This window comes from Amia ocellicauda, chromosome 9, assembly GCF_036373705.1.
Source record: "Amia ocellicauda isolate fAmiCal2 chromosome 9, fAmiCal2.hap1, whole genome shotgun sequence".
NCBI classification, from domain to species: Eukaryota; Metazoa; Chordata; class Actinopteri; order Amiiformes; family Amiidae; genus Amia; species Amia ocellicauda.
Window position 1 is genome coordinate 36,732,211 of NC_089858.1, and position 25,166 is coordinate 36,757,376.

The following is a 25,166-nucleotide window of genomic DNA, read 5'->3' on the forward strand; positions in this document are numbered from 1 at the left end:
CAGAAAACACTATCATTATATTAAGAGAGTCAATATGCTTTTTTTCAAAATCAGAATACATATGCACATATATATTCATACCTTCTCTCTCTGCAGATGATCTTATTGAAGGTTTAGCAAGCCCAGAAGGTGATGAAGGTGACTTTTTAAAATATGCACCCTTTCTTGCTCATCAAGACCTGATAGGAGCATAGATCCAAAACAATAGTCTGGCAATTCATTTTTTTTTTATCAGATGTATCTCTGTGTTCCTCTTAACTATTCAATAGCTGGAGATAATATGATTTACCAGGAGGATTTCCAGACTGACACTAAATAGAGATGGGACTATTTATGACCACGGGCTCTGACTACTAGGTGGATCCCACAGATTAAAACACCCAGATATCGACACCAAATCCGGGGCGACAACACCTAATAATAGGACTTTAATCACCCAGAACAACTCAAGAGTGGACAAACACTGACGACATGATCATAATCGATAATAAGTCCTCTGCAGCCGGCCAGAGTACTTGCTCCGGCACAGGAAATGAAGCAAAAGCGCAGTAATTGCAACTGAACCGAAAAGTCGAACTTCTTATTGTCCGTGTTTTTGACCACCAGATCCGTAATGGATTGAGCTGTCGTTGTGTTCAAACTTTGCTGCTCAGGTGATGAATTGCCCTTCAAAAGGCAGCAACAGTATCTCACCAGTCTTATCCTGAAACTGGAACTATTTTCCCCTTTGAAACCAGGCCACTCTCATTAATGCAGGCTTCCTTTCTTTTTCAGAGAGCGAGGAAGAGAGGAGAGGTAAGCTGCCAACTCTGACTCCACAGGGCTGTTATTGAAAAGAGGGTGCCGACCCCCAGCTTCGCGCCTGCACATCCTAAACAGCAACTCTCATCACTCGATCCCCAATTGCACTGGTTTGCAATGATTAGGGGGGAAACCACACTGCTTTCCTTCAATTTCATTCAATTCATCCCATCAATAGAACGCGGCAGTGCGTCTGAATGCTTGCTAGTTGGCTGCCCTGTTTTAGTCATGAAAGCGAAAACAGGCCAGAGTGTCTTGTGTCCAAGCCAGGTTTCCTGAAGCACACTGGGTAATTCATGATTAACTCCACCCCCTTCCTTAAAATCTAATTTGGCACACAAAGAGGTCAAAGGTCAATGTAATTGGACACAGTCCTGTCCCAGTCCTCCCACTGGACTCTAGAGCTGTTGCTCTGAAACAGAAGAGCCCATGGCAGACCTTACCGTCTCAAGGAGAAGACGGAAGTCCTAGTAGAGTTGATCACGTTCCCTGGGCTCTTTCGGCCTATATCTCTGCGGGAACCAGCTTGGCCTTGTGTGTCCCGTCGGAGGGGGTATTTAGGGTGGGGCAATCGAGGTGTGCGGGGGTTGCTAGTGTCAATAAACAGCATTGCTGGGTGCTTTCACTGTGGTGTCCAGGCCCCCAGAGAGGTTGCATGCCCCAGGGAAGGGGTTAATTGACAAGAAACACCACTGTGCTCAACCCAGTTAACCTTCAACTGCATGTGATAAAATGATCACTTGGTCTGGGGGAAAGCACAGATGGGAGTGTTGCAGTCCAGTGGAAAAGGGTACCACAAGGTGCCAGTTGGCAGATTTATATATAGCGAGGGTGGACAATCAAAAATCTAGAGAATCGGGAGAATCTTTGTATTTAGACCAGGATACAAAAGGCTTACTCGGCAGGGGTCAGGATTTTCAAAACCTCTAATCTGGATAGCTGTGGGTTTTGAACAACTAATTTGATTGATCAAAATGCTGTTGTTGGCTTAGTCCAATCCAAAACCTTTTTTTTTTTTCTTCTTTTAGTGAGGGTTGAGGACGAACAAGTAATTGAAAGTAAGTTGCCCTCTTGAATCATCTCAACCGGAGTGTTTTTTCCAGGGCCAGTGCCACAGCCTACGATTTCAGAAACCGTACGGATTGTGCAAAGCTGGGGTCACCGCCGTTAGCATTAACGGCCCGTGCACTAAACAAATCTGCTGCTCCCGAAAAAACAAAGTGGACACATTTTGCATAACCAAATCTTATGGTTACTCTGTGATTGACCCATTTTGTCCCCTCCTGCTTTCTTTCAGATGAATTTGCATAAAAAGGCTGAAAACAGACTTTGCCCCAGCTGAGGAAGGAGTAACTGATCCACACGATTTTGAAGCTTGAAGATAGAGAAACAATTTTGTGGTTTAAAAAAAAAAGGAATAAAATGGTTTCAGTCCTAAATAAAATGTGGTGACTTGTACATTCATAACTTCAAATACATAAACAAGCATTTTATAGTAGTAGGTTTTGCTCTTTGGTTCCATCACACCTCCCCCTATTACCAACCCATAATACCACAGCCAGGGGTGTTGAATCGCAGGATATTGAGTGACTGGCTCATCGTCTTTACAGATAACCCAACAGGAAGTGCATTACTCAGCAGTGCATGTAGACTGGCATCTGATCCTTTGTACACCGTAATATTGTGCATTATTAATAAACCCTTAATTTGACAAGAAAACTCGTGTTCCAGCGCTTATTGGAAATCTTCGTCGCAATTTCAGCCCCAGCAGGAGTGGAAATCCTACAATGAGGCACATTAGATTTCACAGTAAGAAACCAGCAACGCAATTGGGTTTAAAAAAAAAAAAAAGTTTATTTCCATTTTTTTCCTTCTTAAATGTCCAGTCACATATAGGAAGACTTAAAGTGTACAAAGAGAACAACCACTCATCCACTCTTTGGTACCGGTTAACAAAAGGCATTAATACAGCAATCCAACTATCCCACCACACATCCAGTCTCTACAGGGAGACCAGGGCTCAGGAGGTGGGCATCTGTACCGGGCACCTCCAACTCAGTCTGGTCAAGTTTTCTGGATTCTCCTCCCCCTTTTCTTAGATATGTTGGTTATAAAGTTTTTTTTTTTCCCCCCTTTTTGTTCCTTTTAGATTATATAAAATACAAAGTTGAACAAATTAAAAGTCAACATGTATAAATCACCCTTAGGCTAATTATAAACAAAACAGGTCTGGGAACCTTAAGCAGTTCTGTGGACTAGAAGCAAGTCACCTTTTGATATAAAAAGGTCCTTATAGTTTGAGGTTAATACTCCAAAGTAACAGTAACAAGGTCAAATCAAACCACCAGATCCCCTTTCAAAAGACATGGCAATCTGCCCCATTTCTACAGCCTCCACAGTCATCAACATACTTCTGCATTTCGTTTGTGTAGCTAGAAGGAAGAACTTGAACCAGTTAACTGGAGCAGGCGTCTGTGGTGGTGTAGTGGAGGTGCACACTCAAGCCAACTCTCAGCAGCAAACTTTAATTGATAAATCAGTCAATGTTAGGCAGCTTCTTAAACATGGTTAATGGTTTGATAATTATGCACATTGGAACTGCAGTGCAATACTCAAAATGCCACATTAATACATGGTTTAAAAAAAAAAAGTCATCCGTGTCAAATTAAAGAGAATTGGGAAGAACCTTTTAAACTATTCGACAACTGCAGCCGCCAGATCTCGCGCAGCACCACGCAACCAACACTGATAGTGACACGCTTCTGCGCAACTCAGATTAAGGCATATTGATTGAGAGACTGGCTCCTCAACTGCTTCCCTGCCCTACACTGGCACCGATGCAACACTGCCAACCCTAGGCTGGGATCAGCAAGTTCGATCAATTCATTTGGAGAAACTGAAAAACCAGCTAATACTGCATGTAAAATTGGACTTAACTCGTATGTGTATAAAATAAAGGTTAAAAAAAAAAAAAAAACATATGTACATAATTACAAGAGAATCTATTCTGGTGTTTCAATTGGCAATACAATGTACAGCTGAAGTGGGATATTCATACACTAATGAGTTAAAGCACGTTAATACAGCAACTGTAAATCTCATGGACTGAAGCTGGATTATCTTCTAGAAGCGACCTCAGTCTCACACTTCTACGCCCCTGCGTGGCTGAGGGGTCCAGGGAGGGAGGCCGGCGCCCTCTGACTCTCTTCGCTCCCTTGTCCTCAGGGCAGGATGACATACTTGAAGAGGGCCATGACAGCGGCGCTCAGGAGACCAGAGATGGGCACGGTCACGAACCAGGCCATGAAGATGTTGCGGAACAGGCGCCAGTCCACCGCCTTCTTGGAGCGCAGCCAGCCCACCGACACCACAGAGCCCACCTGCGCACGAGAGAAACCGATCAGCAACCGCCAGGCCAGTCCTGCACCTCCGCCCCTCCTGGGTTCCCCCTGTGAAACTCTGTGGCCATTTTACATTGCGTTTGCTACTATCCCCACCCAGTTTCCGCAATGTAGACGCTAAAGATGTTGCCTCGGACTCGTACCTTGCAGTGAGTAGTGCTGATCGGGAGCCCAATGTTGGAAGCGATCACCACAGTCAGAGCCGAAGCCAACTCGATGCTGAAGCCACTGTGGAAGACAGAGAAAACCCGGTTACACAACATCCGGTTTTGCAAGATGGCATCTTACCAGCTCAACAAAAATCACCACGAGCAAACCATGGTGACATCTCTTTTCCTTTCCACTTCTAAATAAAAACACCCATGTGTACCAAGCAACGAACTATACAACAATGAGCAAAAATAACCCAGTTTTATTCTCAGAAGCAGACCTGAAGTCAGTTAAGGGAATATAAGCAGCAGAGATCTATTAAAACAGGCGGTGAAAACTCCCACTACACTCAGCAACATTTTAAAAGTTATTTCTGGTCAGGGAAAAAAAAAAAAAAAAAAGTCTGCACATCCCAAGAGAGACCAGATGACTGTCTCTGACCCATTGAGAAAAGAAACTGAGCAGACATGAAGCAGATCCAGGGTTGTGTCCTACCTGGAGGGGGTGATGGGGGTGAGGTCCTTGCCCATCGTTTGGATGACTCTCCTGCCCCACACCCACAGGCCAGCACAGATGCCCACACCCCCGTACAGCAGCAGCCAAATTGGGGTGGGTGTGTTGCTGGCCACCTGGCCACTCTCGTACACCAGCCACAGCGCAACCAGGGGTCCGATGGCATTGCTGAGGAGGAGTAAAACAAATGACTTAAAAGAGCATTTTCATTCTTGCCATTAAAGAGCTTTGCCAAACAGAGGCATCCAGGTTGTCACCACAGATCTGCCACCCGGTTCCCCGCCTACCTGACGTCGTTGCCGCCGTGCGCGAAGGAGCCGAAGCAGGCGGTGAGGATCTGCAGGAACTGGAAAAGCAGAGACACGGCGGGCTTGTCCTTGTCCAGGCAGTCCTCCAGGGAGCCGTCGCTGCTCTTGCGGTCACCCATGCCCATCTCCAGCTTCACTTGGGCCTCCTCGACACCCTCGGGCAGGTTGGTCTCGGCCACGGCATTGCAGTAGCTGGTATAGCTGTCCATGCGCACCCTCTTCTTGCCGTGCTCGAGCCCCAGCTTGTCCTTGTCGGCACCCTCTTCGGCCGAGGCCCCACCCTTGCCGTCTCCGTCCCGCGGCTTGAACAGGTCCATGTGCATGCCACAGATCGCCATGGTGTAGGAGGTGTAGCTGTTGTTGCGCCGCATGGGCCGGTCCACCGAGTCGCCCATGCAGTCGCCCACCTTGGCCAGGTGCAGCTTGTGCAGGAGGTCCTTGTACAGGCCCGAGTCCTTGTGCACTGTGTGGTACTGGCTGTAGCCGTTGCTGGGCATGTGGCTGGCGACGTGGTTGAATTGCACATGCCCACCATTCTGAACTGTGGCCAAGAGAAATAAGACATTCGTTCACTGACACGTGGGTACATTGGATACATTACTTACTGCTTAAGTGAGGCACACAAATCAATGCGATCGGTTAGATGGTGTTGACAGGTTTAATGCAGTGCCAGGCTACTAAGGAACCAGGAACTCAAGGTGGGGGAACAGGAACACAAACTCACAGTTCGCAGCATGAACGTCGGCAGCCATGTCCTTGCCCTCTCCCTGCAGCCGGTCTTTTTCCTCACAGTCCTCCGAGTCCCCAATGTTGAAGGAGACGCCTCGCTCCTCCCGAACAGGGTGGGAGCTCAGCAAGGTGGCCATGTGGTCAGGCAGGGAGCTCCTGCTCTCAGACATCCCCACGCTGGGCAGACACTCGATGGGCTCCTCGGGGACAGCCTTGAGAATGGGGCAGTGCATGTCGCTGTTCTTCTTGTCCATCAGGGGTCTCTCGGAGGGGCTGGACTTGATGTCCTCTGGGGTCAGAAACAGTGAGAGGAAAGCAGTGTCAGTGTCAGACGCATAGTTCCAGGAACCGGGAAGACTAAACGCAGCACCCATGAAATACAGCAAGTCAACTCGGCTTCGCATGACGAGAGTTAAAACCGAAATGTCCTTGCCCGATACCAGCTGGGGTTTCAGGTCCCGATGTGACAGATGTCCTGCGCTGAAAGTGGGCATGTTGTTTGGAGGAATTGTGCCAAGTCAAGCCGATCAAATCCGTCTTTAATGAGAATCTTATTAAATGCTTAACACTGCCGAATGCAAAAAGGCAAGCTTGCCCACGTTTAAAACAAACCACTGTGTGAATCCAAGCTATGCCGCTTTCAATCCGGCAGGGAGCAAAAGCATATCCTGGGGATGTGGAAAGTCGAGGAGTAAATTTCATGTATGTGCAATACACTATACACACAAAATTAGATTTCTAAAAATCCTTTAGTTTAATTTAAAGCCTTGGCAAAGTAACTAGACAAGTAATAGTGGGGAATTCTACTCTAATAAAGAATAATCCACTAACACTGGGAAACCGAGCCACAGCAAAAAGACTTCAATGAAGCCAATACCATTTGGCCGGGGTGTTCTGAAATTCCTCCCTGTGCACAGACAAACTGTTCCCAGTGCAGGAGAGCTCAAGGCTGTAAATCTATATGGCATCAAAAATGTGAACACAAGGAGACCCATTCGAAGGCTGCTCCCATGCCATTACCTTAAAGGCAGAGTTTAAGCAAGAACATGCATAATCTTAAAATTTCTGGATTGTTTCCACAAATCCATTAACTTCATTTTTTTTGCACAACGGAAAACAAGACCGTTCTTTCAGAGTGTATGTATACATAATTGCACAGGCCCAAACCCAGGGAGAAAGAGGCCGGACAGTGCAATCAATGCTGGGATTTACTTGCTCGGTTTAGAATGCGAGAGATGAAACGTTTAGCTTTTGTTATAAATTAGTGGTTTTAAAAGCTTTAATGCTCCAGCAGGCTAGCACCGCTGGGATCCGTTTAGTACAGGAACAGGCCGTTCCAGTTCTCACTGCGACAGACTGGTCTCGGGGCTTTGCAATGCCAGCCAGTCCACACCTGCCACTCATTAGTAGCTCAAACACAGAGGCACCACAAGAACTGGCCTCCAAATAAAAACAATCCACTAGGGACCAGTATGGAGGGCTGAGGCCAGAGTCCAGCAATGCAATTTAATTGGAAGACCTGAAACAATCACAGCCCCCCCTTCAGGTTTTGCACTTTCAGATTGACGCATTGCCCAGCACTGCAGCACCGGCCACATAAGTGTGCCAAGAAGAGCCGCCAGCCAAGGTGAAGCCTTCCTGGGAGGGACGACAGCTGCAGAGGACTTCAATGCAGTTACAGTGCTGCAGTCACGTGGCAATCTGCTTTATCCCCCCCCCACCACCCTCCTGACGAGGAAAGACTTCAATACAGGTGGCGGTGGAGTGAGGACACTGCAGAGCACAGGTTTTGGGGCTGCTGCATGGCTCCAAGGATAAACTTAAATCTCTCTCGTTTACCAGTCTGGTTGGAGGTTAAAAAGAATTCCTTGCAGAAAAAAAGTATAACTAGATACCATGAATGGATCTCATTTGAGGAGGAAAAATACTATATATTGTATAATATTATATATGGGGAGCGTGAATGCGACATTAGCCAGTCACCGAATGTAATCAAAGACTATTCCAGTCCAGGATTGGGGATAAGCAGTCAGTCAACGTGATGCTGCCAATTACGGTTAACATCATGACCCAGTTAGGATAAGCCTTCAGAGTAAGGAGCTTCTTGGCAAGCCTCGCCAAGTCAGCCCAGACAGGGTTAGCAGTGGGTTCTGCAACATTCCAACACAATTATCTTTTTTTCCCCTGGGAAGAGTGAATCTACACAAAACAAATCTGTACAGTTTAGGGATTGGACAGGCGGCTGACACTCACGTTCAATCTTCTTCTTCAGCCGGGGGCACACGATAAACCAGACGATCAGGGCAGTCAGGACGGCGCAGCCCAGCGTGATGACGAGGATCCCCCAGAATGGGATCTTGTCAAAGCCCAGCACTAGGAGAGGAACACAGGAGAGGGGCTTTGAGAACCCGAGGCAGCAGCTGCCACCACCTCACACTGACCGAGACACGGGCACACTGCCCCCTCCCAGCTCTGTGGGCTCTTCTTGTCTGGCTGGAGGGGGGCGCTCACCTGCACCTGGCTGCTAGGGCAAAGAGCCCACCACTGCACAGCTCAGAGCAAGGGGGGGGTGGGGAGCACTTGCTATTCCAGGTAATATTTCTCTACCGATACCTTTAACACCAGGGGTTCAAGGACCTGGGCTGAAGATCTCCGACCTAGAATACATGTAGTCTACTGGAAATTGTACATTCGACACAGTTAACAAAATTAATCCCCTTGGTATCAGTTCTTTAATTTTTCTAGGGACAAGTGAAACCACTTCAGTGCAGCAGAACGGACAGGGAGGTCAGAGGAAAAGTAATTTAATTGCCATCAATCCTCATTGTGACAGTTCTGCAATGTCCTCACAGATTCAAATCGCACACCTCCTCCTAAAGAGGCTTAAATTTGAAGACTCAAGGGACTTTTGGTCACACTCTACTTCTGGACATCCACCCCTCCCCGCTCCCTCCCTCACAAGCTGCCACCAAAGATAACCCTGCCCCCTGCATACATGTTCAGTTATGCAACAGACTCAAAAAGGAGACTTTTTAAACAGCGAGCTACGATAAGAGTGACGCCAAAAGGGATGACTCAGCGTCACTGGAGAGCAGCCCAATATCCTGCCCGGTATCGTAACCAGACCGGCAGGACACCTGGAGGGGAACCAGCCATTTGTTTAGTTAAATTCTGCCTCCGCAGCAACAGGGCCCCCTAGATTAGTCGCAGCCCCTCTGCCCCTAAATAGAGGGGCATGTCAACACCTTGGGGCGAGTACGCTGAGAGGCACAGATTCCTCGGTTGTGTTGAGTGGATACAATCTAAGTGCAACGCCAACCCCAGAGAGTGGTCACATTAGCAGAGCGAATCTCACCCCTCCGGCCCTCTTTAGGCTACAAATGGCGCTGGCGGGGTGTCAGAGGCATACAACATACACATTACACTTTCTTAGTAAAGAAAAGATGCCCATGTTCCCTGGAAGGATTTTAAGACTTAAACACAGCATGCTGGTTTAAAGTTTTAAACAATATTTTTCCCCTCCTCCATTTCATTCCTAGGGGTCTGAACTTGACAAATCGGTCGCCGATATGTCCAAATTAAGCAATACACAATTACGTAACCACCCTTGTGACAGGGATTAGCAGGAAGCTTCGTTTTCAGTAGTGATACTGTACCGTGAATTACAGCTATCGGTTGCACCACCGCCCCGAACAGCCTGAACAGATAGATAGGGGCCTCCAATACAAAAGTCCATTTTTAAATTTGTAAGCCAGAAATGTATTTTTTCTATGAGAACTTTTAACTGGATCAAGCCATGTTCACCTCCCAGCCTCCCTCATGCATCTTTTACAGGGTGTTTCACAGTATAGTCTGCAAGTCTCTTAAAAGTTGAGGCAATGGGTCAAGATGCTAGGGAGTCCTCAGCTACAAATTTGTGCAATGGTGACTTTGGGACTTTCCAGGACATACGATGCACAGGGTCCAGGTGAAAATCGACAAGTGCTCAGCATGCAAGCGTGCAGAAAGCACAAAAAGGAAATACGGACACTTTCTAGAAACTATCTGCAGGAGATAGTGACGCCGGTTACACTTGGCTTTCCGCACGTATTAAAAGGAACTTTTGTAAGGTGGCAAGAGAGGAAAGGGGAAGGGATTTCAACAGATTTGGTCTGTGGTTAAGTGCAATGCTACTGTGCTTTGTTTTGGTCTTCTGATTTTACAAGGCAACCTGTTTTAGTCTTCAGATTGTGAAAAGGCAACCGGTTTTTTTCCCCACAACCTTACCATTTGCTTCACACACAACAATAGGGAACTTCAAATTCAAAGAAACCCAGTAAAGGGTAATAAAAAAGGGCTATAAAAATCACTTCTGGCATTTTTAAAATTGTACCACAAAACTAAGTTAAAAACAAAAAAATACAAGAACCAATAAACAAGCTGTAGTGAATTAACCACAGCAGGTTTGTGATTTCTAGAAAGCTATAGGAGAGACGGGCAAATAACTTGGCTCCATTTAAAAAGGAAAAAGGGCAAGGGAGGATATTCACTATACATTTAAAAAAAAAAAAAAATCGATTCTCCAATTGCAAGAATTCAACAACAGTTTACCATGCAAATCAGTTCCTATACACTGGGTTAATGGCACAGGTCTGAAGACTGGAAAATACTTCAAAATAAGAGTTATAAGGGCATGGGTGGTGTGTGTGGATGGAGCCCACTTACATAAACTGAAATTTAGAATAAAAAAAAAAAAAAAAAAATACACAAACAAAAAGTTGTTCGTCGATGTTAATCCAGTTGGAAGTTAGCGAGATGCCACTTGGTAATGATTAACGATACAATGTAATCCGTGTGTTGCATCCAACAGTCAGATTAGGTGGACTAAGGTACTCGTAAGACTAAACAGGTCACGTTCAAAGAATAGTCTTCAGAGAAAGCAAGCACACAGATTACGTCCTTTAAAAAAAAAAAAAAAAAAAAAAAAAAAAGTGGTGGTGGGGTCTTCTTACAGATGGTATAAATTATCTTCAGCTGTTTAGAGAGCTACTCTGCAGAACTGAAGCCAGTTGCCGAGACAGACAAGTCATCGGTTTGGTATGTGTGCAATGTCAGTGTCTTTCTACAGTCAGTCAGCATTTTCAGGTGATCTAAAGTATGTGTTCAAACAAGTATACATGCAGTTGTGTTTTTATTTTTCCTTTGGAAAGGACTAGAATGTCATCTATTTCTGCCTTGTCATGCCATTCTATAAGCCTAACTTCAGAAAAAAATAAATGTAATATACTGCAAGTATCCTAGGTCACCCTGGATAAGGGTGTTCGCCAAGAAATTTACCATTAAGGTTTTGCCTCCAAGTGGTTTTGATTATGCAGCAATTGTACTGAACAAAACAGAACTATGCACCAATAGAGCAGTGCTGGATTAATTTAAAAAATTGAATCTTGCATGTATGCAAATGAAAAAACATGTTATAAATTTTGCACATATCTTAAAGGAAGACCAACCTGATGTGTAGCAACTTCCTACAGAACTGAGAAAGCAAGGCAGCCGTGTGGAAGTCAAAGCTAGATTAACATGAGCCTCTTGTTAAGCAAGGCTGTTAATAGCTAGCCAAGTGTGTGCATGTGTGTGTGTGCATCTATCACAGCATACACCGGCCTGCAGCCTTCGGTAATTGGCCCAGGCCAGTTGACTTCTTTAATAGTTCGGTCCTGTAAGTAAAAAAAAGGAGTAAAATCGAACGTTTAATATGACTTCCTACTATAAGTCAAGTGAAAAAAAAAAAAACAAGTCAAGAACAGCTTCTCATTTAAGACACTAATGCATTCAGTGCAGGTTTGACAATCTGTTTTTTGGATAGTTAAAAACAAGGAAAAAACAAAAGGTTACAATGGTTTCATAAACAGGCATATTAAAAGTTTAATTGCACGTTTTTTCACCTGCTTCTGAAATGGTACTCATGCAGACTTCATGTCAAAAATAAGATTATAATCCCATGGCCCAGCTGTGGGTCATCCGCTTTGATTCCACGTAAACCTGCCTATGATGAAATAATGCACAACGGGAAAAAAAAAAAAAAAAAAAAAAAAAAAACTACAAAACTACAGGGGCTAAAGATTGACAAGTTTCCTCACTTGAGTTCATGAGACACACAGAAGACAAATATACATCAGGTTACAGGTGAACGCAAAAAGGCAAATCAGATTTCTGATACTTACGTGGCGCTCCTGTAAACATGATGGAGAAGAGGTTTACTCCAATAGTGCAAGCGTAAAACACAGGCAGAGCCCTGAGCCCATTGGGTACTGGATCGGCCTACAAGAGGAAGAGACTGGATTAGACACCAGAAAACTCTTAGGGCCCTATCCTGACCAGGCAACACCTACAAACTTTTTTTTTTTTCCAAAAAGGGATTCTTAAATCCAGTTGATATCCTTGCCCAATTTCAGTGAACACTCACTAGCTATTTAAAGCTTCTTAAAAGCAAGCAAGATATGAATCCATTCAACTGCTGCCAGTGAAATATTGTATTAAACATTACTACACTGAACAGACTGATAAGCTACTTTTAACAAACTGAAAAAAAGGCAGAGTAGTTAACCCACCCCCCAATAAAACTGAATAATAATGGGGACATTAATTGAAATGTGCCTGAGGGAGACCGTTTTAATGAATCCCTGGGGCTTCCCATGCTAGACTATTATAAAAATCTAACAACCTAAGGAGGAGAAAGGCAGTTATTTATATCCAAGCATGTATACAGTCAAAAACATTTAAGCATTTCATTTTATTTGATCTAGCTCCTGGCACCAAGTGGTTTCAACAGTGTGCCAGTTTAGCTGCAACACAGTGGCAATGCCTGCTGGGTTTTACACTTTCAGTCACAAAGGGAAGAGAAAATAAAAGCTCGCCATGTCTAGAACAGGAAGATCTTTTCATCGTGTTGGATCACATGGTGATCACCACCAGCTTCTTAATAACTTCTTACTGGTAATGGATGAAAGTACTACTCTGGGCCACAGAGACACAAACCCTCAGACACCCATGAGTGAATTCTCCATTTCAGATCAGTTAGTCCTTCCAAGACTATTCTACATTCCCTGTCCATTTCAGACTGTACCACTGGACTGTTAGGTTACAGTGACAAAAAGGAGTTGGGAGGGAAATGGCCTTCATTAAGACATGATAATGAACTGCGGGCGATTGCTACCAGCCGTGGAAGGCACAGCCACATGAGGCCCTGCTCCTGGCAGCGGCAGTCTGGCTGCAGATGCAACACTGGGCAGCTCATTACTTATCCTGAACTGCTGGTCACATGCCCAGTTGTATGAACTCAAAATAGGGAATCAAGCATGAAATATCCCATCACTTGATGTTGTCATGTACACAAACAAGAGGGTTGTAACTCCTGAATGAGCTGTAATCCAAATTATGTGTAAACATCTTTTATATAGGTCTCAGTGTTGTCCAACAATATGCACCCACCCTACCCCCACTTCCTGGCTGACAAAGTCTCCGCTACTGGATGGCAGTATAACAAAACATTCAGTTCTATATAAAAGCACTGAAAAAAGGCCCACAAATCCGAACAAAACTGTAAAATGAGAACTACCACAGGGTACTACAGTTAGAAAAGAGCAATACTCCCCCCCCCCCCACTCCATTCCATTCCATTGAAGCAAGACCATAATCTAGGACATCCATCTCTTAGTGCTTCCCACACAAAACTAAAACAAGCTAGAGAACAATTTCCTTATTCGTAACAAGACAAGGTGACTGGCAGAGGATTGTCATCTTACCTTGCGCAAGATGAACGTGCGGACAATGAAAAACAGAAGGGCTGACATGATGCCAGACAGGAGAGGGGAGACGAACCAGGAAAGCACTGGAAATAAATGGAATTAAAATGAATTACAAATTAAATCACATTAAAAATTACCGCCCCCCCCTACAATATATGCCATTACCTCGAAGCACAGGAAAATGTCAAATTTATCATGATTAATCTCCTGCCTTTTCCAAGAATTGCCATTTAAAAATACTGGTTAAGTTCATCAAGGCTTTCCTTTTCAAAGCCTGACGAAGAGGCGTGGGTTTGCCATAAACCAAGAGGATAAAGTGGCATTCTAGGTTAGAGGAAACACGCAAGCAAAAGGCCAGCTCACCGATTTTGAGGAGCTCGTACCACTTGACCCCTTCCTGACCCTTGGCCACCAAGGAGAAGCCGATAGTTGCTCCCACAATGCAGTGGGTTCCAGAAATGGGAAGCTTCAAAAACGAAGCCACTAACTGCCACACGGCAGAACCTGCAAAGATGGAGGAAACTTTTAGCTTTAGTCAGGAGAAAGACACTTTTAAAAGCTTACTGAATACACCTTCCCTCAACTCCAACTGCTACAATTTACATATGCAATACAACAAATCAAAAACAAATGCATTCATTTTAAAACAGGATCACCACAAATCGGACAGCAGGAACCAGGCCAGACCATGCTGGTTAGGTCAAGCACTCACCAAACATGGCGCTGACAGAGCCGGCCATCAGCATGTACTCCGAGCCGTTGTACATATTGACATCTATGATGCCCTTGCGGATGGTCTCGCTCACTTTGGCACCGAGCAGCACCGAGCCCACGGTCTCAAACACTGTGGCCAGGATGCAGGCCTGGCGTAGAGTGACCACACCCGAGCCCACTGCTGTGCCAAAGGAGTTGGCAACATCGTTGGCACCAACAGAGAACGCCAGGACAAAAGCTATGATGAAGCCGACTATCAGGAGCCACATATAAGCCACCAAAGGACCTTCAGTGACAGGGGCCAATGTAGTGGATAACAACCCCGCCATCGCTGTCATGGTTTCCATTTTGGTTTGGTTTTCTTCACAATCTTAGTGCGTTTATTTAAATTATATGAAATACAAAAAAAGTATAAAAATATAAAATTTAAAGTATTTTTTTTTTTTTTTTATTTATTTTTTACAAAAGATGAAAAACTAAAATGAGGTACTAATGCTTCAATTTCAATAAATAAGATGCACTCAACTAGAATTACAGGAGAAATTTAAATATGTAAACTCTGAAAGTGATGCGTTCAATTCGAATAGCAATGTAGATATTTAAAAGACAAATCGAAAGGGGTGGAGACAGACGGGGGGGTTATTGCTATCCACTGTGTATACTAGTCTTTTTGAGAGAGTTTCTTTGGCTCTGGGTGCTTAAAGAAAATGAGCAGACATCCATTGTGTGACTAACACTGCAGAAGAGGCGTTCCTCATCCTGAAAAGAAAGGGGGGAGAAAAACAAAATTAGTATCCTGTAAAGAAATGGAACGCTATCTGGATCTTTTGGTTCAGCCACCGTTGTTCAAAGCAGACAAACTAAACAAAATGCACGTGCTTAGCAACACGTTCCAACAGAGGGGCAAAGACATCCAACTCTGTGGTTGGTGGGATTGTGCAACTTTATTGGGAAAGGTATGAACGATGTCACTGGCTTTTATTAGTAATTCTTTGGGAAATTTTAGTGCGTGTGAGAAATATTTCTCAGAGGATGCATTCCTTGTTCTTATACATTTTCCATAACCATTTACCCGGTCTGCACTATAGGATACACCTGCTGTAGAAAGAGTAATGACATATACACCCAAGCCCAACTTATGCAACATGAAATTTCTACATCCCGGGAACATGTGGAGTAACCGGACACCTGGGGAGAATGCACCCTCCGAGTCATCAGAAACCCAGCCATGGCAAGAAATAGAAGCTATGCCAATCAAGAAGCATAGACTTGTAAAAGGCGAACGGCATGGTAAAGTAAACCAGTAAATAGAAGGTGTTAAATCTTTCGTCTCCTTGTTAATCTGAGCTGCAACACAAGGGCATGCCAGCGGCCACACGGCCCAGGGGCCCGTTTTCTTTGCTCGCATGGTCTCCACCAGACTGAAGGGCACAGGGATGACGTGACAACAGTTCCAATGTTAGAGGGGTGAAGAGGCAGATCGCTGCAGTAAACGCTTTAGCTAGCTCAAATAGAATTATACCTCCGGCTCATTGGTCTAGACTTGCAGTCAACAATCCAAGTTAGCCTGCTTGATGCCATTAGTCGAAATACAAAATGTACAAGAAAACAAATCGACTTCCAAAGCAATAAAACGTAAGTGTAAAAACTGTGTTCAAAAATTCAAACTGTCCAAAACAAACCACCTGCCGTTCCCGCCCATATTGGCCCCAGTTTGTTTTCGCTTTCTGGCTGAAGAGAAACAGGAAAAGCATGCGTTCCCGCCTGCCCAGCACCAGCCGCCAAAATGAGAAGTTGTAAAAAAATAAAATCGCCTGTAAACTTTGGGCAAATTCCACTGTGTGTGTGTGTAGGTCAGTCGTGTGAAGGTCTTTCAAAAACTGCAGACAACAGTAGAGAAAGTTGTCCTCAATTGAAGTGCTTGTGACACGATACAGACAGCAGCAAGTGCCGTCTCTTTTGAAGAGGAGACGCGCACAGACCGGCTACAGATGTGTGGCTTAGCTCAGACAAAACCCCACCCCCACTTGTGTGTGTGTTTGTGTGTGTGCGTGTGTGCGTGTTTGTGTGTGTGCGTGTTTGTGTGTGTGCGTGTGTGCGTGTTTGTGTGTGTGCGTGTTTGTGTGTGTGCGTGTTTGTGTGTTTGTGTGTGTGCGTGTTTGTGTGTGTGCGTTTGCTTCACCCCAGAATGACAACACTTGTTTTGCCCGCGGTCAACACCAAGTCCCCCCGGGCTGCGCATTCCCAGACTATGCAGGCGCACCGCAGTGACCTTAGCATGGAGAGAAGCGCTTTTCCCTCCTGAAACACGGATGCGTGTCCAGACAGTCCCGGAAAAATACATGCAAAGAGAAAGACCGCACTGCCCTCGAGTCGCCGCCAATGCACAGGAAACGGCACATGAAGACGAGCCGCTCCGCTCGCCGCCTGCGCCGTCTCTGCCGGTCCCCGGCAGATCGCGCAAACCGGTTATGGCTGGTTCTTTTTGTGCGCACGTTTCGGCGGGCAGATCAGCACAAGTCGTACTGTGATCATCGCGTTTTTTGTTTTGTTTTTGGCTTTTTAACACAAACTGCACCAACAGCATTGAAATTCACTGCAGATCGTAGGATTCGTGGCATTTTAATACACATTGTTGAACATTTACAATGATGACGCGCCGGCTCACAACAGACAGGCAGCTACAATTGAATGAAGACTTCCGTTATAGAGGAGGACTTCCCCCTACACACACACACACGACAAAAACGGCTAGCAATAACGTAGTGTTGTACATTTAAAGACACGTTTCAGATACCAACACAATATCAAGTGTATCTGTCAAGGGGATTCATCCGATTGACCAGTTTGAAGCGCACCAATGTACAATAGCTCGAATGCAGTGCGACAGCGCATGCGCAACGCCTGCACCTCATTTATCACACGCCGTCTATTATCAATTACTGTCGTACGATCAAAACGTGGGGCTTCGATCAAATATTTACCCAAATCGAGAAGACTCTTTAATAACAAACGTGCGATTGGGACGAACATCGGTCAACTTCTGTTGAAGTGAAGTCACATGCAGTAAGGGTAGCAGCCGGCTTATGATAATTATGGGTTGGTCATAGCAGCGCTCTCTGTACAGGTTGACCCCCAGCGTGATTAGAAAAACAATTTCTGCTTTATAAAGATCATTATTGGTTGATAATGAACACATCTGGGCAGCACAGAGAAGGGGTACTAGAATGACGTTTCTACGGCGGACCAGAACGAGGCTTCCCCCTGAAACGCGTGTCTGGCGAGGGCTGAATGGGCGATCTGTGTGACAGGAAGGAGATCGCCATTTTCTGCGCTAATTCCAGAAGAAGCGTCTAAATTACAATTAACACGCAAACTAGAACAGATTATGTTGGGATTTTAAAAACGACCAGGTTAAGCATCAGTCGGGTTTCGCGAATCACACAGCTTTTTTGTGGAAGAATCCCCTTCCCGTTCTTTGCCATGACGACAAGCCCAATGAAGACATCCTCTCAATAGTTTATTAAACATACCATTATTGAAATCTATACAGAACATTTCCGCGCATCTATAAAACAAAGCAAGACGATGCCCGCTCGTATCATGATGAGCTACATCGTCACACACGTGTCTTGCCATTACCATGAAATCAGTGTCAATGCGGATACTACCATATTGTTTAGGGGTCTGTATTACTTTGGATGTGTGAATATTGTGTTTTTATAGTCTCGTTTCCCTCTAATGATAGCTACCACCCTGGCACTGAGCGGATCTACTACACAGGTAGAAATCAGCACACGGAGGTGTAGCCTGATCAAAGAGGAGATCAGTCAATAAACAAAGCAGCATCCAATAAAGAAGCACACTTACCAAATCAAGCAGAAACGTGGCGAGAGTAAAAAGCAGAGGATTTCAATGGGATGTTTCTTCAATGACTTCGGTCCCGCTCTGCAGCACGCAAGCGCGGGAGCCCCCTCCACACAAACACCTCAACTGGCCGCTTCGCCTTCGAAAGAAGCCACCGTGTCGAAACAAACCGATACTACCACTCACCCAAAATAAAAATAAGAGTCAACCTATACTTCAGCCTAATCACTCAGTGAACTTGTTCACCCTAATCCTCTTCCCGGCCCGTCTCCGCTAACTGAGTCCACCACGTTGAGCTACTACGCGTCTCGGCTGCCGGCAGGGTTTTATGCGGGTGGAGGAGCGGGACCCGCCCCCTGACGTCACGGCAGTCATGCGCCCAGTGAGCGAACACCGCAGATCTTTCCAAAAAACAAGACCCCCCCCCCCCAAACAAAAATCTGTCTGTCAGGTAAAACATATCCTTTCACGAGTTGCTCGTTCCCACACCGGTGCAAAAACAGTTTAAGATCAACACCAAAAAGTAGATCATTCAATCCATTTAGTTTTACTATAGATAGATATACACGCATGCATGCATGAAAGCGACCCCCTCCCCCCCCCCGAGCTCCAACGCCACCTTTTGAAGACTAGACATCACAAAGCTAGGGTTGGTCGAAATCCTTTCTTCCAGCTTCGCTTCCTAATGCAAACGATAGTGTCCCCATCAGTACAGGTGCAGGTGGACGGATCGGTTTAAAAACGTAGGTATTCATCTCTTAGCGGGACTTGTTTGTGAAGAAGCATGCGGTTGTTTCCAAGGATAACAATGTCAGGATGTCTTTGTAGTAACTGACTGACACTTGGCCGTCTGTGTGTGCTCAACATTGTTTCTACCGAGATGTGCAATTGGTACCTGAGCTGATCTGTACAAAGATATCTGCTAACACAACGTCACATTAGCAACAGTGAGTTAGCAGGGTCATTACTGTAATGAAGCGGTGTGCCATATCAGTTTGTTTTCTGCATTGTGATGAAGCAAATCGAATCGAAATCATCTTTGGGAAAGCCGTGTCGTCGTTGCTTATGATACATTTATTTGACCTGAAGTCTTTATATATCGAACCTGTTATTCTATTGTGTCCTATTGTGTCCGTTTCATGGACGCTGCAGTAGTCAATACATATTGCTGCATCTCTTTATTCGGATTACATATTTATAAACCAACACCGCACAATAAAATAAAAATCAAACTACTGAATGTGCTCGTGATTAAACCTCAATGGCATTTACTGCTCGGGAGAGGACAGAAATGCTCCTTTTTTGCGTAACCCAATTGGCCACGTTGTACTTTTAACCGCTGTGCATGAAAGGCATAAAAAGGTCACAATGCAGTAAGTCATTATCAATAAACATTGCTTTGGGAAAGCAGTGTATATATTTGGTTGAATTAACAGATACAGTTTGGAGAACGAACGGTGTTGCATTACCTTTCATTGTTATTGAATCGGACAAAGAACACAACGATTAAACAAAAACGATATGAAAGTGTCATTAAAAAAACCCCGAACCGCTTTGATTCATTCTGCACGCCGCCAGCGCGTGATCACGACGGAGACGTCATAATACAGCGCCTCCCCGGAGCTCCTAATATGGACACGTGTCAGATTTGGGGGGAGGAGGGTGCCAGTGGGAGTCTCTTTGTTGGGGATCATTAGTATTGTGTCAGTGCTGCTGGACACCAAATCGGTAGTTTTCCACTGGACCCCCGAGTTGTAAGGCTGATGACCCACACTGTAGTGATTGCTATGAATCTGTTATTAAAGCTACAGCACAATCACATTTTAAAATGTATGTATACATTTCCTGTATATACATATACACTCACCTAAAGGATTATTAGGAACACCTGTTCAATTTCTCATTAATGCAATTATCTAACCAACCAATCACATGGCAGTTGCTTCAATGCATTTAGGGGTGTGGTCCTGGTCAAGACAATCTCCTGAACTCCAAACTGAATGTCTGAATGGGAAAGAAAGGTGATTTAAGCAATTTTGAGCGTGGCATGGTTGTTGGTGCCAGACGGGCCGGTCTGAGTATTTCACAATCTGCTCAGTTACTGGGATTTTCACGCACAATCATTTCTAGGGTTTACAAAGAATGGTGTGAAAAGGGAAAAACATCCAGTATGCGGCAGTCCTGTGGGCGAAAATGCCTTGTTGATGCTAGAGGTCAGAGGAGAATGGGCCGACTGATTCAAGCTGATAGAAGAGCAACTTTGACTGAAATAACCACTCGTTACAACCGAGGTATGCAGCAAAGCATTTGTGAAGCCACAACACGTACAACCTTGAGGCGGATGGGCTACAACAGCAGAAGACCTCACCGGGTACCACTCATCTCCACTACAAATAGGAAAAAGAGGCTACAATTTGCACAAGCTCGCCAAAATTGGACAGTTGAAGACTGGAAAAATGTTGCCTGGTCTGATGAGTCTCGATTTCTGTTGAGACATTCAGATGGTAGAGTCAGAATTTGGCGTAAACAGAATTAGAACATGGATCCATCATGCCTTGTTACCACTGTGCAGGCTGGTGGTGGTGGTGTAATGGTGTGGGGGATGTTTTCTTTGCACACTTTAGGCCCCTTAGTGCCAATTGGGCATCGTTTAAATGCCATGGCCTACCTGAGTATTGTTTCTGACCATGTCCATCCCTTTATGACCACCATGTACCCATCCTCTGATGGCTACTTCCAGCAGGATAATGCACCATGTCACAAAGGTCGAATCATTTCAAATTGGTTTCTTGAACATGACAATGAGTTCACTGTACTAAACTGGCCCCCACAGTCACCAGATCTCAACCCAATAGAGCATCTTTGGGATGTGGTGGAACGGGAGCTTCGTGCCCTGGATGTGCATCCCACAAATCTCCATCAACTGCAAGATGCTATCCTATCAATATGGGCCAACATTTCTAAAGAATGCTTTCAGCACCTTGTTGAATCAATGCCACGTAGAATTAAGGCAGTTCTGAAGGCGAAAGGGGGTCAAACACAGTATTAGTATGGTGTTCCTAATAATCCTTTAGATGAGTGTATATTTCCTCTATTACAACATTACATCTCTCTGCCATCCCTACATTTTTGCAAGTTCTTTTTGTAGACTTAAAAATAGAAATTGATCTTTTTTGGGCTGAAGAAGTCTCATATGTAAATAAAATCCCATATCCCGAATTGTATTGATCTCCTGGTGGTGAAAATGCAATATTCTTTATTAAAATAGTTTTAAATGGAGCATTTCTAAAACTCTGTTGAATTAAACCTTAATTGTTGTAATTGGTGGCTGGAGCACTTTGGAGGTCTTAGGTGTGCTGAAACGTGCTATATCATAAGTTGGGAACATTGCTCATTATAATACAAAATACATTTAAACCAAAAAATATATGTCTGAACGCATGATGTGTTTTTCAGAAGTTATGTTACATTAAGCAATAATAACACGTTACTGTGCAATTTTGTCAGCTCTGGATGTTCTATGTATCTCTCGACTATCTTTCAACCTGTCACAAGAACAAGTATTGCAGAAAACACTGAAAGTTTATTTCTGTATTATTTGAAAAATAACAAAAAGCATGCTTTAACTAAAACAGTTTAGATTTTATAAAACTGCTTTCTCACCCATACAATACCCAGTTGTGCAAGTGTTTGTTGTGGTTTTCCAAGAAAAATCACTGATGCCCATAGACACAAAGCCTGCTTTGAAGAAAGACATGGCGTAGGATTTTTCCATTCAGGAAAAATGCCCTTTTTAACATGAAACCAAAGTGATTAATGGTCTTAGTTTTAAAACCCAATTACAGAATCAGTGTGAATTGTGTGAGAAATGATTTCAACATCTGGGAAAACAACATACACACCACTCTGTAGTGTTTAACAGATGCCTGTACCACACCCCTACTCTTTAGTGCAAGAACCTGTGCCAATAATTTGATCATAATGTCAGACTATTGAAGCCAATCAGTGTCTCTTTCTGTGTTCTGAACTGGCTGGATTGGAGCCGCTCACCTCTCAAGCGCTTGGAACCCGGGTGAAATTCACGAGGTCGTAATTCTGCTCAGTTAAAGTATCATTCATCTGTCTGTTTCAATGAATGTGCCTGCATATGCAAATCATTAATATTACAGAGTGGTGCTACAATGAAAGGAAGAAGACATGACACAATGGGATATTTAGATAAGACAGTCAGTGAAAAATAACAGTATTTCATATAGCCGATCATAAACAGCTTGGGGAGCGAGTATATTCTATTAATTTTATTTTCTGTGTTCACTTTGGTTGCTGGCCTGATTCATAAAAATATTAGAAGCATTTTTAAATTTAAATATATGTATAGATATATCATCAGCACCAGCCTCTGTCAATCTACTGTACGAAGGCCTCCCCCAGATGTTTTCGCTTTCCACAGCATCTCTTTTCAAAGTTATGCTAGTAAAGCATCTGCTCTTATCTTACTATCTTCTCTATGGTCTTCTTCTTGGTAAATTCTCATCTACTGGGATTAATTCTATTGCTTGTTTAGTCTGGCTCTGATATGGTCTTCCGCGATGTGTCTAACCCATTGCCATTTTAACATCTTCACTCATTCCCGTCCATCGATGATGTCACACATCTCGGTGTGTTTTGGGATCAATTTCTGTCTCTCTTCTTGTTATTCCTAGCATTCCCCTCTCCAGGCTTTTCAGTGATACCAGCTTGTTAAAAACAACAGCAACATGCAGAAGCCAGGTGTAATAAATGCCTTGGAAAACAACAGGTTTGGGTCCAGGAAGCAACTGGAGGTCTAGCTATTAGGCTGGATATTTTTACACCAAACCTGTCTACACCATCTGCACTGTTTTTAAGGAAAGTTTCCTCACTGTGATAGGTAGACTTTCTTTCACAGTAATTGTTGTTTCTGTATCTTGAAGAGACCCTTTTAATCTGGGATCGTTGGACACAAGTTACCCCGGACTATTTGTTCTATTTAGCGGCCTAATTAAATGAGAGTACCAAGGGAGAAACACTCTGTTTCGCTTGAAAGCAGGAGGTAGCACTGGACCAAACCAGTTGAAACTGGGTCTCTGGGTTTCTGTCAAGCACATTCTGCCTGAGGTTCTGGGATCATCTGCAAACCTTCTGCTGCAGGTACCTGTATATTGGTGGTTCTCACTTTCTCATAATAGGTCAGATACACCTATAGGGCCCTCCACACTACATGGATATAATAATAGACCGCGATGTGATGAACACTTCTCATGTCACAGGGAGGATTGCAGAAGGGGGTGGTGATGGGGCGGATACGAGTTCTCACTGTATATATTGTTTCAGGGTTGTTAATTCTTAAATAACAGCCTTTGTTCCTTCTGTTTTATATCTTATAATTATCCAGCTGTTTGGGCCTCTTTGTATATTCAGCTTGTCCCAACAGTGGATGCAAGGGGGGCCTTTTCCTTGCCTTGATTAGGAGTAGGCGCCGTGCATACAGAGGCGTTTTTTGTTTTGGTTGTTTTTTTTATACACACAGGAGTTTCAACATCTCCTTCCCAAGGCATGTGATGTTCTCAGTGACAGGCTGGATGGGAACTGGCAAACAGGGGCAGTTATTGGCCGAGGGGGTAAAGTCAAATTATTCTATCTGGTGGTATTCTCTTGACATTAAAACAAGAATTGTCTGCATAATGACAGAACTTAACATATATGAAGCAGCCTCAGTGGATCGATGTGTTCAGGCTACTGTATGATTTGTCAGGGGTTCTTAAGTGGTTCAGTTGGCAAAGGCCAGTGTGGGGCCTACAGTCCTAAGATTTACTAGTCTACTGGCTTGGATCTACAATCCCTCCTATGCAGTGCCTGATTGGCTGGGTTTGTGCCCAGAGTAGGCCTGGGTTTCCTCAGTGCATTGTGGGCATCTTTAGACCTCCATTGAGTGAGTTAACACTACCTGTGTTGATAATGAAGGCTCCAGAGAAAACTATTTGTTGTTTGTTGGCTTCACATCTCCCATGCTGGCTGACAATTTAGCGACTGAGGTGAATAAAGGTAAGAGATGATCCATAATTGGTGATTACATTAAAAAAATGAATTTTTGGGAAGTCCCCTCCCACCCCTGATTTGGTTCACCAGAGCGAGAAAACACACCACACCAATTCCAGGGAAGAGGGAGGTGATTGTACAGTAAAGGGAAACAAAACAAACACAGATTAGACATTCAGCTGTTAGTGACATCATAAAGGCCAATTTTTGTTAACTTCACTGCTTCTATTAACAGGCCGCCGCACAGAGTCAGCGGATTATCCCGGTAATCGGAACATGTTAATTAGCATTCCTCGCTAGCGCATCTGTTATTAGTAACAATTAAGGTAGCCATGCCGAACTAAGAGCCCGCAGTGGGAACATGTGTCGCAAGTGGCCGGATGCAGAGACAGACACCCCTCCGTCAGCACAAACTTAGCCATTCCACTCACATGTCCCGAGCCTCTGTGTGCTCTAGCTGCCCAGGGAGGGAGGGGCACCCTACGTAACCTGTCAGGAGACTTTCTCTGTCTGACCTCTGACCTCTGACCTCTCACTGGCCCTGCTGTCATACGCTTCCAGGCATCACCTCCTGTCTACTCTGTCCTGTAAACACTTTCTTCTTTTTCCCCTCTTGCAGTGGCTGATGTGATGTGTCCTTTCACATGTAAACGCATATCCTTGCGCCTGCCATTCCTGAGAAAGGTTACAGCTGAATTACGTATATAAGGACACTCTTTAGATCACTTGCAACAGTAAATATTCTAAATTCCTGTCCCTAAAAGGTGACCTCTCTGTATATCACATATACTGTTGGTACACAGTGGCTACTCTGAGAATTTGTACTTAAGCAGCCACCCTGT

At 44.4% G+C, this 25,166-nt stretch overlaps 1 protein-coding gene across 2 annotated transcripts; it reads right to left on the bottom strand.

Annotated features, from left to right (window-relative positions):
* Positions 1 to 2,630: 2,630 nt before the first annotated feature.
* Positions 2,631 to 19,812, bottom strand: LOC136759375 (sodium-dependent phosphate transporter 1-B). 2 transcript variants are annotated; one of them, XM_066714345.1, is made up of 11 exons: positions 19,737 to 19,812; positions 14,399 to 15,159; positions 14,050 to 14,190; positions 13,684 to 13,769; positions 12,103 to 12,199; positions 8,156 to 8,275; positions 5,898 to 6,191; positions 5,153 to 5,714; positions 4,848 to 5,033; positions 4,346 to 4,430; positions 2,631 to 4,181 (listed from the first exon to the last, which is right to left on the bottom strand). In XM_066714345.1, the coding sequence occupies exons 2-11, from the start codon at positions 14,745 to 14,747 to the stop codon at positions 4,023 to 4,025; spliced, it is 2,079 nt and encodes a 692-aa protein (XP_066570442.1). In that variant the 5' UTR covers positions 14,748 to 15,159; positions 19,737 to 19,812; the 3' UTR covers positions 2,631 to 4,022. The 2 variants fall into 2 exon arrangements, with proteins under 2 accessions (XP_066570442.1, XP_066570441.1); XM_066714344.1 differs by lacking the exon at positions 19,737 to 19,812 and adding an exon at positions 18,271 to 18,644.
* Positions 19,813 to 25,166: the final 5,354 nt, after the last annotated feature.

Excerpts from the sequence above, each read along its gene's own strand:
- LOC136759375 (XM_066714345.1), bottom strand. The coding sequence starts at position 14,747 with ATGGAAACCATGACAGCGATGGCGGGGTTGTTATCCACTACATTGGCC. Across the intron at positions 14,191-14,398 it reads CTCTGTCAGCGCCATGTTTG|GTTCTGCCGTGTGGCAGTTA; the intron begins GTGAGTGCTTGA and ends CCATCTTTGCAG. Across the intron at positions 8,276-12,102 it reads CATGTTTACAGGAGCGCCAC|TGCTGGGCTTTGACAAGATC; the intron begins GTAAGTATCAGA and ends TTCCTCTCCTAG.